The sequence below is a fragment of the Perissodus microlepis genome, chromosome 1 (genome assembly GCF_051167445.1).
Source record: "Perissodus microlepis isolate ML-2025 ecotype Zambia chromosome 1, ASM5116744v1, whole genome shotgun sequence".
NCBI classification, from domain to species: Eukaryota; Metazoa; Chordata; class Actinopteri; order Cichliformes; family Cichlidae; genus Perissodus; species Perissodus microlepis.
This window is the reverse complement of record NC_140461.1, coordinates 23,468,105-23,484,056: the sequence shown is the minus strand read 5'-3', so window position 1 is coordinate 23,484,056 and position 15,952 is coordinate 23,468,105. Positions and strand designations below refer to the sequence as shown.

At 38.7% G+C, this 15,952-nt stretch overlaps 1 protein-coding gene across 3 annotated transcripts in view; it reads right to left on the bottom strand.

Moving 5' to 3' along the window:
* Positions 1-15,952, bottom strand: part of epha6 (eph receptor A6) — a 75,530-nt gene that overhangs the window by 4,550 nt on the left and 55,028 nt on the right. For all 3 annotated transcript variants that reach the window (XM_084936356.1, XM_084936364.1, XM_084936370.1), the window contains 5 exons: positions 10,700-10,824; positions 10,196-10,358; positions 7,239-7,344; positions 4,209-4,279; positions 538-663 (listed from right to left, as the gene is read on the bottom strand). In XM_084936356.1, coding sequence (XP_084792482.1) covers positions 538-663; positions 4,209-4,279; positions 7,239-7,344; positions 10,196-10,358; positions 10,700-10,824 — 591 coding nt within the window. The remainder of the gene's footprint in view (positions 1-537; positions 664-4,208; positions 4,280-7,238; positions 7,345-10,195; positions 10,359-10,699; positions 10,825-15,952) is intronic.

Here is a 15,952-nt window from a genome sequence, read left to right as displayed (position 1 = left end):
ACATATTCAAAATAAAAACTAGAAAACAGATTAAATGCTGGGTATTGTTCCTGAATCCTTACTCTAAAGTGAAAACGACAGACAAAATAAAAATGAACATGACTCAGATAGACATGCAGCCTAATCACTGGAGGAGATATATGAAATTCATTACCACTAGGCCTACTGTACAGTTAGTTGTCTGACATATTTAAAACTGTGCAAATGCACATGGGTTCCACCAGATGGAGCTCATATTACAGAAACCCCTGAAAGGGGGCACCTTCATAATTACTCAGGGGTTTATAAGCCGACACAATCTGTTCAAATTAATGAACCATCAAACTCCATTATTCAAAGCCTGCAGTGTTAGCATCTCTAAGGTCCAATACTAATATGCTTCAGCATTTCTTTTTATATAGCAGACAAACATTACTGGCAAGTTTTGCAAATGCCTACTAATCACTTTCTTGGAAAAAACACCCAGGTTGAAGTCCGATTTCCTCCGTTTCATCCGATGAATTATCACGACTTACTGATTTGTATTAGTTGTTTTACCTGCACCTATCACCCTCTCGATGCATATGTAAGAGGGGTTTATCTCTTTGGCAAATTCCTCCACAGCCTGAGTGGGGTCTTCATATGTATCTGGATCCACATAGGTCTTTATTCCAGAAAATGGGACTAGAAGAGAAACAGACAATATAATGTATTATTTTATGTATATTGTGGAGTAGCACATAAAAGTTAGAAATGAGGTTGAACTGCTTTGATACATGAGTACAAGTAGGATAAAGTTCTTACACATTTCTCCACAACAAGGACACACAACCAGACAGAGAGAACAGTGTTAGATTGTTAAAGGGTTTTTAAACACAAACTGAACTAAAGATGAATTCTGCCCAGGGAAAAAAATGATAATTTTTATTGATTGAGTGAATGATTGATTTTTACACATAAGGTATGGAAATTCTCATATCTAACATTATCTAATCAGGTCCAGGAGGGTATAAAAGATCTCTTAACTTTGTCTCAGACTGAGACGTTGAATGATAGGTTATTTGATTATGAAATTCCCGTCCTGCATGACTTGCATGAGAAAACTTTCTTCCCAAACAGATATTAGTTTTATCAACCACAGTGCATATTTTCTTAATCTATTCAAAACCTGAAGCATTTGCAAGCATAAAGTCATTATCTGGCTTCTCTAAGCCTGCAGGATATTCTGTTATACTGAAGCCAGACTGTGCAAGAGAAGGTGATTCTTTATTCAACTGTGTTAGTCCATAATTGGTCGACTATTTGCTTCTCTTATATTGCGAGGTTTTTCTGTTATTTTGTCAAGGGATGGAAAAGGGGGCAGAAAAAGAGAAAGAAAGAGCTGAAAAAAAAAATCCCCAGAGCAGTATAAAAAGACATTGCAGACAGTTAGAATTCTGCATCGTCCTCTCTGGCTGAGGCTGGGGATGCTGCTGCAGTGGTGTGCATTATGACTGGCACGAATAATAACTGGAAGTTGTCCGTGGTACACCTCAAGCAGATGAGCTTGGGACTAAATGTACTTTATAGCTACGTCAGCTTGTGTTGTGGAAGCTTGAAGGCTTCGTCTACCCACCTCTGTCTCCAGGGTGTCTAAGCTCAGCTCTATAATAGAACAAGCCTTTTCTACCAGTTTGTTGAGCCTGGTGGCATCCCCCCACCTGGGTGATGGCTCCCAAGCACACACGAGCAAAGAACAAATAGCACAGAAAAAACTGGTGCGACTCATATAGATTTCATTCTACTGGATAGAAAGAAATGACTCATAAAAGTACATTTGTATCAGCAAGGCCATTGTTACTGTTTGGCATAAAGTAAAATTAGACTCATTCTTAAATAAGCTGCTGAAAAAAATCTCTGTCCAACTTCCAGCACCATCAAGGAAAAGACTCAGAGAGCAGTATTAGCACAGCAGATAACTGAAATAATTATCAAATGTGGACACAAGCACCAAAATATGAGTGTTTGTTCCTCTGCAAAATCCCATTAGCCACTTAAATTTTCAAAATGTTCCAATTTGGCCATCCTTTGCATTTTATGAAACAACATTTTTCACTACAGAATGTCATACACCTGATCAATTTTGTAATTTTTACACTTAATTTTGAATTATTTTAACAAGTCAGATGTGTTACTTGAAAACTTCCTCAGAGCTGGTTTGTTTGAAGTAAAACAAGATAACTGCAGATACACATAATATGTTACATGCTGCTCCAGTGGTCCAGTAACAGTGCTGTCCAGCTTGAGGGATTATCCTTTTACTCATACATACAACTAGATTCAGATATTTAACATTCATCTGGTGCCAATGAGTGAATTTTATGAATTCAGTGCATGAAGGCTTCTTTACCCTTGGCTCAGCTCTCTCACACTGGCGCACTCTGTCATCAACGTTTTTAACGGCTTATTTTTTCACCGGCTAACACAGAGAGATAATCATGTACCGCCCCACCAGCAGACACTTTAGAATCACCCGATAACCTGACAAGCATGTCCTTGGACTGGTTCAGGCCTGGAACCCTCATGCTGTGAGGTGACTGGCGGCACCACTGCGGTGTTGTACTGAGTAAGTCCTGTAACTAATCTGACTGTCGTAAGTTCATTAGTGTTTTATCCTTTCCCAGTTTAGTCTATGGTAAACTGACTGCAATTATTAGAGTGCTTTATTACTCTCACCTAACACTCAAAGTACGGCATGAGCTCCATCCATAAATGCATTTTTAACATTAACATGCAAACCTAGATGGATGCTTCAGAGGATTCAGAACAAACACGCAGTATTAATCACAGTAAGTAAGTGATCATAAAAGAGTATATGTACCAACTTTAGTTCTCATATCACCTGTAAACAATTTCCCTGTAATGTCATTTACCTGCTGCACTATAGAGAAGAACCAGATTAGTTACCTGCACACAAACAGTAGCAGTGCACACTTAGAGATGGGCCTTGTGTCCAAAGGACAAGGAAATGGTATGTCAGCATGTTACAATATTTTCCTCACAGTCTTTAATGCTCTTCTCGATCAATAAAAAAAAATCCCCAATCAAACACACACAGGTAAAATTGTTAGATTTGTGTCGAGAGCCAAACTTGTTTCTCTGCAGGCCTCAAATCGGATCCTACAAGAGCTCTCACTGAATTGCCTAAGTAAAACACAGGGCACAATAATACGTCCTCCCTATGGGGCAATCTATAACCCTGTTTTTATCTGTAATTGTAGCACCACTGTAATTATTAACTGGAACAGCAAGTTTTGTCAAAAAACCAATAGTGGGTTTCTGGCAAACTGTGAGTGATTTAGCACAGAAAATAGGCCCAATCTGTGTGACAAAAGCCCAAACATAGTGAGAGGGGACTTGAAATGGATTTTTTTAAGAGTCAAAATCTCACCAATGGTGAGCCAGACAGAGGGATTTCTTTTTGTATTTTGTAAGACGATGCAATGTGTGTGTTTACTCAAAGTATTAAAACGACAAAAACAGGGAACATTGGCGCTGCAGGTTAATCTTCTGCTTTCTGGATTACTGACTGACATTAGAGTTTTAAAAATATATTTTAGAGTCCACATATGTGTATACCTGGATTTGTAGTTATTGGTGCAGGACATTTTAACTGTAAAAAACTTCTTTTAATAAGTACAGTTAACCTAATATTTGCCCTATATTGGCTGGATATCTGACTCTTACCTGAATATAAATTTAAAAATAACATTGCTTTTTAAGATTACTTGCAGTTTTCATTTTTTTGCCTTAATCAGTTCTTTTAAAAGGCTATTTGGCTTTGATCTTTTTTCATTGCACACTAACATTCGCCTAATGTTAGTTTGAACAAGCTCCAAATCCAAATCAATCCACCCTATCTACCAGCACGTGGATGGACTGTAATGAACCAGTGTCTTTAAATGCATCCTTTTGGGCTTATTTTGTTTTTGAGCCATAACAGGAATTACAAAGAATTGAACTGTAATAACTGAGTTTCATTCAACAGAAAATAAGAGAGTCCATAAATTCTGCTCATGACAATATAAAAAATGCATAATGCATAAGAATTGTTGCTCTAAGGCAAACAGTGACCGCGCTTTGTATAACTTCTTGCAAAACTAAAGTCCTGGGAATTACAACAAATGTTGCCGCACTCATCTTACCTGTGTGAAATCCCACATTAAATACAGACACACACAGACACCCACCGTGTCCACTGTGAAAGCGTGTCCTCCTCTTCTCCTCTGATTTCATCCGGGCTTTGATGTACCCCTGACACCTGCACATGTAAGCCAGATTAACACAACAGTTAAAGATCTGAATGAAAATGCTAAATGAAGGTAAATTAGTTTACATTATCAACATGAAGCATGACTATTTTTTTTTTGCCATTTGGCTTCTCTCTGTGATCCCACATAATCTGCCTTTTGGTTTACAAAAAAATTCTATTTGAAAACCGACATTATGCCATTATGTTCTTTTCTACCACTCGTTTTAAGAGCAATTTTTGCTCTTTCCTTGATTTAGATCTTTTCTTCTTCTTCTTTTCTTCCATTTTAGTATTCAGATCCCCACATGTTCAAACTTTCAAGGCTCCACAGATTCTGACTCAATTGACAATCAAGCACTTGTATTCAGCAAAAAGAACAATTTAGATCCTCTTTGCAAAAACTATCCAAGAAGAAGACTGCTCTTTAAAAATGTCATCATAGGATTGCATTTTTCTGAAATGTTGCACTTTATTTACACACTTTACAAGTCACTTACACAAGATAATACTTTATTGATATTTGGGTGCAGGTAAACCTGGTTCAAAGACAATGAGATAATGAATTCACACACTGCGACTCTTCTGGATTGGTATTGTTCACACCTCACACATAAAAAAAGCTGCAACTATATATGAAAATCATCTCTGCAGAACAGTATAACAGGTTTAAAGCAGACACCTGGTTACCTCTGCAAAATGTTTATTGCCAGTTACAGTTCTGCAAATTGTCCAGAAAAATGGGGAATAGGTGGATCAGTTTACTGACAAATATGTAGGAATACAGTCTATAATAAGAAATCTTAGATTTCATGATTCTAAAAAGCTTGAAAATGAATATTTGGTATGACCATCTTTATTCTTCAACACAGCCTGAACTTTCTTGTAATTTCTTTAAGTAGTCTTCAGGAGTAGCTCTTTGGGCATCTGGAAGGACATTGAAAGCTCTACTTTGGATGCTGGCTGTCTTTTGTTCTGTTCAAAATGTTCAGTACTGTTGAGGTCTGGACTCTGGAAAGGTAAATCCATGATTGATAATGTTTCATTCTGTGTGCTTCAGTTAACAGTAGATGGATCAACCGAAGGGCCAGATGCATCTCTATGGTCACGTGTCAGGTCTGTGCCGGATTTTATTTTTCATATTTCTTAAGGACTTTCAGATATTATTGATCTGCTATAGTTTTCTATTAAAGGGTTTTGAGGAAGTGCCAAGAAATGCCAAGTTTTCAACTAACAGTCTTTGCAAAAATACATTGTTATGCCTTTCAAACTGTGTTAACGTTGACATTCTTCAAAGATTCAATAAAATAAAAAGATACTGGCAGCTGCCACTGCTAACCTCTTGGCCTCCTAGTCAATGCACATGATGTCTAAGTATAAAAATCCTAGTTTACCTTCCTCTTGAGTTATTGCATTCAGAAAATTTTCAGAAAACTTGACCTCTGACCTTGGTCTTGAGGTCACTGAAATTCAAACTCGTCTGAGTCTAGTAGATGGACCCATGGTATGAATTTAAAAAACCTGTTTCCTTGTTCTCACCCACCAGCCTGCCCAGTCGGGTGATGACAATGATGCATCAGTGTTTTACAGCTGAAGGGTAAAAATGAGAACAAATAATGAGTTTTTGTGACAGAATAACAAAAGTAGTTAAAAAAAAAATCTAAGATTGGTTCTTTGCTAAGTTTTCTGTTATATGTAGAGACAACCATGGTTCATCTCTTGATGATTCATCTCATAGGTCAGTGTTAAGTGGCCTATCCCTCAATCTCCTAGTACATACACCTATAGCAGGGCTGGGGAACTCCAGGCCTCAAGGGCCGGATGCAAGTAACATCCTGGGTCAACACACCTGATCAGTTCATTACCAGCCCTCTGGAGAACTTCAAGTCATGTTGAGGAGGTAATGTAGGCATTTGAATCAGCTTTGTTGGATCACGGACACATCTAAAACCTGCAGGACACCAGCCCTCGAGGCCTGGAGTTCCCCACCCCTGACCTATAGCATCAATTTGAAAATATTACATCATCTTGTTCTTGAGTTATTGCATTCACAAGATCTTCAGAGAACTTGACCTATGACCCTCTGACCATTAAACCTACTATTATTAGATGCACCTATAGTGTCAATTTGAAACAACAATAATTTCCAAACATTACTCTGGAAATGCTCAGGTACAAGGAATGGATTGAAAATGAGTAAAAAAGCAGCGAGTGTCCAAAGAGATAAGAGACTTTCAGGATGTCTGGAGAACTATTGCTCACCAGCACTTTAAAAAATTACAAACCAGTCTGGATTCTTGGCAAAAAAGAAATACTGTATTTACTGTATATATCTTAACTACATTTCAGGTGCAAACAAAGATAAAAGTAAACAAAGTAACAATGTTGGTGGCTCATTTCCCATACAGAGTCATTTTAACATAGATAGTGATGTCATCCTTTTTTCAGCTTTTTTGTAGACTGGAGTTTAGATATGTTCAGCTTAATGTAATGTTTGCAAATTGTGTAATCAAAGATTATCATTCGGTTTGTATCACAATTAAGTCAGAATCCAGACAGAGTATCCACACTTTCTGGCCATTTTTCATTGTTTATTAATAAGTGCCACTAATGGTAAAAACGCTGTGAACCAGAGGCAGACTGAAGACAACTTTGTGAGCCAACCTGGGGAGGTTAATGGAATGAAGAAAACTGCTGGTACATGCATTACATGCTGAGTAATTAGGCAGAAAATTGGTTCAGCCATTTGTAAAATAAGGGTGTCTGCTTGGTGGCAAAAAAGGAGTCCATTAACAGACTTCTGGTTGTGGCCTCACTCTGGAGATTATGAGAGAAAAAGGTGTGTGTGTGTGTGTGTGTGTGTGTGTGTGTGTGTGTGTGTGTGTGTGTGTGTGTGTGTGTCTGTGTGTGTGTGTGTGTGTGTCTGTGTGTCTGTGTGCGTGTGCACACAAAAAAACAGGGGATGTCTTACCGTCCAGTGATTAAAAGGAAGAGGGTAAGGATGACCAAAAGGGAAAAACCTCCTACAGATGCTGTGACAACCACCAGAACTTGACCCTGATCAGCAATATCAGGATCTGAGGAAAGTGAGAACAAAGTGACGGTGAAAACGGCGGAAAGATCATTCATCTGAATATTACGAACTCTCCCTCCCAGACTTGATACCAGAGGAAGGACAAACTGCTTTGCGACACAAAATGTACTGAACAGACCGACTGTGGTTTCTTTGTTACTAATTTAAAACAGTATCAATGTTTATACCCAATGAAAAGAAACGATCCAGGCATTTTGTAAGTTTCCTCTGTAAAAGATTAGTTGTCTCTCCTGAAATGAAAAATCCTATTTAATATTATTGTTGTGATTTGAATTGATTGGCTTCTGTTTTGACATTTGATTTGTTTTGACTAGGTTATTATAATCTTAATCTAAAAGAGTGAGATGTGCATGATGCGGCTGGATTGCAAGGAATTCATCATATTGTATGGAAAATTCAGCTGTACATTGAAAGTCTGTGAAGGTTCTCAGTCATCCAGGTCATCGTAGTCAAAGGAGCTTGCAAAGAAAAGCGTCTGGACTTCTTTAAGTTACTTGAAGACGTTTCACCTCTCATCCGAGAAGCTTCTTCAGTTCTAAGGTCAAATGGTGGAGAGTCAAATGGTGCAGATGGACTGCTGAGTCTTGTCCCGTGGAGGTACCTCCACGGGACAAGACTCAGCAGTCCATCTGCATCTTAAGGATAAAGGACACTCTTTCGAGGATGCCAATGTTCACATTTTGGACAGAGAGGACAGATGGTTTGAAAGAGGAGTGAAAGACGCCATCTATGTCCACTGTGAGCGACCATCTTTGAACAGAGGCGGGGGTTTACGACACCAACTCTCTGCCATCTATAATCCAGTTTTGAGATCCCTTCCCAGACGCCTTAACGCCCACTCACATCCTGGGCCATCTGACCTCAGGAATTCGCATGATAAGGTGGGGCCAGGTTTCACAATGAACACACCCGAAACTCTGGCTGATTGGGACCCACACCCAGTTTCACACCTTGGCTCAGGCGATTAGAGGATCATCAGGGGGTCCTTTTGTCCCTCTGTGGGGGGATACTCCCACTAGGTTTATATCTGGGACTCTCCACCATTTGACCTTAGAACTGAAGAAGCTTCTCGGATGAGAGGTGAAACGTCTTCAAGTAACTTAAAGAAGTCCAGACGCTTTCCTGTACATTGGAACTATTATTTATTTATTTTTTATCAATTGCATGTGAGTGACAGTCATTGATATTTATTTCTCCATGAATGTCTTAAATGCACTTTCCAGGACTCAATGCGGTCCTGTGAAAAAACTAAGTACACTCTTTCTTAGGAATTAAGAGGGTAAGCAGCTGTCAGATGCTGCTAAGAAAATGCACTTTAACTAGGGGTCACCAGGAGGAGTAGTCACCTCCATAAAAGGAGAAGTTTAGGCATTTTGCAGGTTTGGAGCATTCAGGTGAGTTAACATAATGTCACAATCTTCCAAAGAGTGAACGTCCCAGACAGTCAGCCCAAGGTCAGAGTGTGCAGTGTCAAAGGAATTGTGAAAACCTAAGGGCTACATCTCAGATGCTACAGGTCTCAGTTGTCATGTTAGATGTTAAAGTTTAGGACATTACAATCAGAAAAAGACTGAACAAGTGTATCGTGTTTGAAAGGGATGACAAGAAAAAGTTTCTTCTCCCTAATAGGTTTGCAAAGCTGCATCCAAACATACATACTACAAGGCTTCTGGAACAAAGTCCTTTTGACAGACAAGACCAGGGTGGAGATGTCTGGCCATAATGCACAGCATCATGTTTGAAGACAATCCAACAGACCATGGCATGGTGGTGGAGGGGTGATGATTTGGGCTAGTTGCAAAGCAACATAACCTGGCCATCTAGCAGTCATCATACAAATTCCTCTGTATAACATCATATTCTTGCAACAGGGCAATGATCTCAAGCACATCAGCAAATCTGGGGCCTTAACAGAGCTGTGCAAAAATGAATGCTTGCAAACCTCAATGAACTAAAACAACACTGCAAAGAAGAGTGTGCAGAAAATTACTCCACAAAAATATGAGAGACTGATAAAATCACACAGAAAACAATTAGTTCAAGTTACTGGTGCTATAGGTGGTTCTACAAGCTACTGAATCATGACGAGTACTTATTTTTTCACAGGACTGCACAGGAAACAAAAAACTGTTTAATCACATCTGCCTTTAAACAAAATTTCTCTTCCACTGCAAAATAACATCCTTTTTTTCCGGTGTTTGTCTTGCATCCATTGTCAGTATCAGCTTGGTGATATATATTTGGTTAATAATAAGAAGTAGCAGGAGACAGGGACATTTCCTTTACTGACATGTAAATGTTTCATTTCACATATATTAAACATTTACTTGTGGATAACTTTTCTTACATTTCTCCAACAGTTATTGTAAAATTAAAGTAAACGTGAACTGTGCGACTTATGAGGTGCACTATATAATGTCAACAGACTTATATCAAATTCACTCTTATAGTGAAATGTGAGAATATTCAAGTGAATATATACACATTCATCATCTAAAGGGTGCCATACATGCTTAAACAGACCATCAGAACTGGGAACTTATGGAAGCTTATAAGCACTTAAATAAATGGCTCATGCCTCAATAAGCCCTGATGAGTTTCAGTGACTCGTAGCAAAGAATGATCATAAAACGTCTCCAAGGATTATATAGAGTTGGTAATCGACAGTGATGGCTCAACATCTGTGGCTTTCCAACTCCCTTTCTCTCTTGTGCATTGTTTTAAAACATACTCCAAATCCATCTGGAACAACAAATCTGCCTGATTATCAGTGCCGTTCCTCCCTAGCACATACAAACCACAACTCCCAAGTGCCCCATCCCTTGCAATCATACCCTCAGCTGCTGTTGTAAACTCAAAGTTGGGGCTGTATGCTGTGTAGCCAGCAGCAGTGCGAGCGCGCACATGGAAAACATAAACAGTCGAGGGTCTGAGGCCCGTCACCACAACACTGGGGGCTTTGGTCCGTGTAGATGAGTAGCTCAGCTGCTCTTGCTCCTAGAAAAGCAGAAACAGATTGCCAAACATGATAAACAAAGCCACATTATGGCACAAGAGATAAACGTGTTTTTGCATAAACCCATTATCACAGCAATGTCTTAACAGAAGACATCATTTCTGTCCTATTAACTATCAGAGCAGATGGTGAACAAAGCAGGGATAATGACACATTATGGATGCTCTACACTTATGTTTGGCTTTCTCAATTATTCACTGTGGTGCATTCTAGAGCAACGGCAATAAAAAACGCTTTTGCCACAAAGAGAATTACACATTGTACATAAACATAGTCTGAGAGAAGAAGAAGAACGTCATTCAATATGACAAAAAGGGTTTACCTTCTCATAATATTTCACTTCATAATCCACTATGTCTGAGGGTGGCTTTTCCACTTCTGACCAGGAGAGGGCGACGCTGTTTTGAGAGGCCCAGTCCTTCCTGACTACACCCACCAGAGCAGGACCTGAGGGTAAAGTGAAAGAGTGCAGGGTTTTGAGTCAGCTGTGATAAGAAAGCTGTGAGAACAACAGCGCTTCAAAGCTTGAAAATTATGCATTTTTACATGACTGGCATTTCTTGATAAGAAGTGTCTGTATCCATCTCCGTGTTTCTACAATCAACAAAAAATACTTGACTTATTTGACTGACTTTCTTCCAATTGGTTGGCTTATTGAAAAGTGTCTTTATCAAAAGGGTGAACCTGTAAACACATTAACACTTTGGGAAGCATAAGCAAGGAAAAAAACCCACAATAAACAATATGTTTCTAGCACATCTGGGGGACCGAGAGTCGCCTGGCCAAGAAGCCCAGTAGACTGAGGAAACAAGTGATCCAGGCTATTTCCTGCTCTAGCCTCTGTGGTGAACTCTGAAGTATATTCACTGAATTTAGAGTCGGTACTGCAAAAGGGATTTCAAAAGTGTCTTCAGTCATCAGAGAAAAGATGTAAGCATCAAAGAACCAGTTATACGGCTGCAATTGCAAAAGAAAAGCTAAATAAACATCTGAAGCTGAACTTATGTACATCCTCGCTCTGCAGTTTGTAGTAGACAATCTCAGGTAAAATAGCTGTTGTGAAATATCACAAGTAGGGCAGAGAAATGCATTCGGCATCACAGGAATACCCAAGATAAAAGTAAGACAGGGAAAAAACATTGATTGTGAAACATTTTTATTGTCCAGCTACTGTGTAATGTTCAGTCTCAGAGAGACATTTTTGTCACAGAAACCACTAGACCTACACCAACTGTTTATCATGTTTGTCATTATTGCTGAGTTTTGGGGGAATATTTTACACAAGGCTGCTGAGGACATCATAAAATCACCTAGCAGAGAGTCAAATATTTACCATCAATTATTCATAAAGCCTCTGCTTCAACACAATATGATTTGGCAAACTAACAGATCCAGTCCCCCCTGTTGCTGTGCGTGCTGTTTAAGAGATCATTGTTGGAATACAAATTCAGGAGCAGATTGATGTCATAAATTGTCCTCATGCTCAGAGAAGCAGATAACCTATTCTATACCGAAGTCCACAGACTGGATGCGGCACTTCACAAAAAGGTGACATGTCCCTATAGCGAGTCGGATGCATTGGGGTGCAGAGGCGACTCTTACATCTTGTTAAGAAGCCAAAACGTTCTAGCAGGAGCTCAGCCCAGACACAACGCTTCACAGTCCAGCGGCTCAACCACTTGTATTTTTTTTTGCAAAAAGAAAAATGGTGCACATGTGAAACATGGTGTTTGATGCTGACTCCTGCAAAAATGCACACTCTGGGTGACAAATATGCAATATGCACACACCTTCAGACTCAAAGTGGTTTAAAAATGTATTTCTGTGTGAGACTGTAACTTCAGATGACTGTATTCTTCTGTGATACAGATACTCAAAAATATATCCATGTCATAAATTTTTAAAATATAATGTTGTTATAATATAATCTTGTTATAAAGACGCCATAAAGCTAAAACTATCATAAAACTAAAGAAATGGGGGTCCACACAAAAAAATCACCTGCCAGCTGGTGGAATCTTTTCTGTGACATTTTAATGAGGTAAATGTGTGACTGTAAAAATGCATTTAAACGAGAGTTGTCTGCGTAAATGTCGAGGTTGCAATTGAGAAAGATGTTTTTCAGTTGGCTTTAGTGTAATTGAGCAGATCTTTACTATATGCATAACCCACTTAGGGGATAAAACTTTGTGAGCATCGTGTTACTAGAAGGGATTTCTGTTTGCAGCATACTGTACTGTATAAATTTATGCCTTTACTGTGTGAGAGAACTTGAGCTCGATTTTTTATTTTTTTTTATTTTCTCTAAATCTCTAGAAACCTTCTGCGCACTTATGGAAGAAGTTATTTTAGGTTCAGCACAAATCAGTCTGCTGCTCAGACACCTTCTGCTATGGATGAGTGACTCAAAGAGAACAATTATGGTCATTACAGTTTAATCACAAGTCACAAGGCAAACGATAATTGACGATTGAGCTTACTCTATAAGCTCTAGTTGGTTTATTGGCAACATGTAAAAATAGGTTAACCCTCAACTTCAAATGCTCAAAGAAATAAAGAAAGGACATGGGGGAAGAAGAGGGAGAGGGAGAGCAAGTGAGCAGGAAAAGCTGTAAAGAAAACCCATGGGGTTGCATCTCCCCAGCATCTGAGCATATAAATAGAAGTCAGTCTTATTCCCAGAGCAAAGGAGGATGAAAACTGAAGAGAATCCACTGGAGGAAAAAGGAGAAACAGCAAAGTAAGAGAGAAAGAATCTTCTGAATCAGGACACAACATGCATGGATTCAGCATGTGAGAACTTTGTGTGACCTGTTGTTTTTGTCTTACAAAAATAAATCATTATGATGAAGGCAGTAACAGAGCTAAATCTTTGTTTTTTTGTCTGTTTCTTGTTTCAGGCGGATCAACAGTAAGACATCTGCGGTATGGAGTAAAATCAAAAATCGACTGCCAGAGAAAAGAGCATGGAACAGACAGGACTTCTAATGTACAGTAATTCGAAGCTTTGCAAAGCTTTGCACAGGACTCTGTGCAGTCCTGTGCAAAACTAAGAGCACCCTTACTGCTTCCATAAGAATTCACAGGGTAAGTAGCTAATGTGAGCACCTCTATAGCAGCAGACATTTTAGCAGTCTCTGGTTTGGAGCATTTCATTGTGTTAACACAATCCCAGGAGGGAATGTCCAAGCAAATTCATTCCAAGTTCAGACTGTGCAATGCTCAGAGAAACTGCAAAGAAACCCAAGAGATACATCTTAGACTCTACAGGCCTTTGTTAGCATGTTAATTGTTAAATTTCATGAGACTACAATAAAAAAAAAATCCCACAAAAGAATAAGCTTGCTCTGTTTGGAAGGACTGCAAGGTTTGCAAAGTTGCATCTGATCAAACCACAAGACTTCTGGAAAAATATTATTTTTACAGATGAGACCAAAGTGGAGATGTTTGGCAGTAATGCACACTGGTGCATTTGAGCCAATCACAACATATCAGCACAAACTACTAATGCCAATTGTCAAGCACGGGGGTGGAGAAGTGATGATTTGGCTTGTTTTGCAGCAACAGAACCTGGGCACCTTGAGGTCATTTGACCATGAACTCCTTTGTATGCCCAAGTACTCTAGAGTCAAATGTGAATCTGTCTGACAGCTCAAGTTTAGCCCAGACTGGGTGATGTAACAGGACAATGAACCCAAGCACAGCAGCAAAACTACAACAGAATGACTGAAATAGAAGAGAATTGAATAGTGAATCAAGGCGGTGCAATGGCCCAGTCAAACGTTAACCTGACTGAAGTGCTGCGGTGGAAACCCAAGAGAGCTGTGCATAAATGTTGAAGTGAAAAGTGGACCTACCCTCCTCCACATTGATGTGAAAGACTGATAGAGTCACACAGAAAATGATTACTTTTAGTTATTGGTGCTAAAGGTGGATCTACAAGGTACTGAATGATGGGGTGTGATTAGTTTTTCACAGGACTGCATAAAATCCTATGAAAAATTCATTTTTCATGTCTTCAACATTCTTTCCGCGCTCCTTAAAAAAAGGTCAATTAAACTATTGATTGATATTAGCGTTTTAACACCTCTGATATAGGTGCTGTAAAATTTGGTGAAACAGTCTCATTCTTGGTGAAAAGCTCCACTGAAATCAAATTTTGAATGAATTTATAACATTTTTATTGACATTGTGCCCTTTGGAAAATTTGTCAGCTATAGTCAGATAGAATTGTTTTAACCACCACTGAAAGCTGTTAGTGATTTCTTATTAATAAGTAATCTTCGGGATTTAAAAACTACTATGATGAAGACAAGTCATTCAGTCTGGAATGAACTAAACAACAATGTGCAAAAATCTTAGGTGACTTCATAATTTAAACCAGAAGTTATTTGATTTCAATTATTTCAGCAAAGGTTCAGTGCATCATTCAATCTCGCATTCTGATAACGGTTTGATTCAATTTGATATATAATTCAATACAAGTGATTCTTCTGTGCTGTGATTCTGCAGTCTAAATTTTGACAGGCTTAACAGATAACATGTTCTGCCTCTGCTGGGCTTTCTTTTTTTATGTACGGTTTACTATTAACCCAGAGTGGGTCTATATTTGTGGCTGTCCACAAATATTGTAGGTGGACATTTTTAATCTGTGCACCGAACACCTTACACAAATATGCAGTGACTTTCTGTGTGCCTCCTCGCAGAATACTGCAGTGAACTTTGTGGGAGGCATCTTCAGTGAGAAATCCTCTGCTGAGCATCAACTACACCAAGCTCAGAGCAGAGTGCAGTTCACTCTACATAAATACAGAGATCATCGTGCTCGCTCTGCAACGCATTGCTGCCTTTAGAGGTGAGAGGACAACAGCTGATGACTTTGACCTGTGCAGTGAAACCAACTATGGAGCAGAGAATGCAAAAATAGTCATTGAGATGAGCAACTGAGACACCATGAAATTGAAAAAATACCCCTCAGAACAACAGCATGACAATTAATTAACCAAATATCTCCACAATATCTCATCTGAGTCAATGAAAACTATTCTATTTAAAGATAAAGTGGCACCTTAACCAGGCATTTAACTTTTCAAGGTTAAATAAGCACCCTAGGAACTGAGAAGAGAAACGATTACTAATTCTGATTAATAGCTTTAACATATTAGCAGCATAATGAGTCATTAATAAACAATTTACCAATGATAGAAGGGTAACAGAAAATATATTGCTACTTTCCTCTCACTTAATAATCCAGTTAATTTTTTCATTCTGCTTTTAATTGTCTATTATTCCATAATTGCCATAATATCACAATCAATTATACGAATCACCTTGCAGCATCTGTGCAGCATTTTTCATGAACATCCCACCTTAGTTGAATTTATTTTAAACCTATACAGTGGTTTGAAGAGTTTAACATGATTTTCAATTTTTCTTTTAAACATCACCATAAAAGAGCTTCCTGGAATATTTTTCCTTAATGTATAGCTAACTCATACATACACCGACAGCCCCTTTGTTAGTTACAAAGTAAACAACATGGCAGCAACTCAGCACATTTAGGTGTGAAGACATG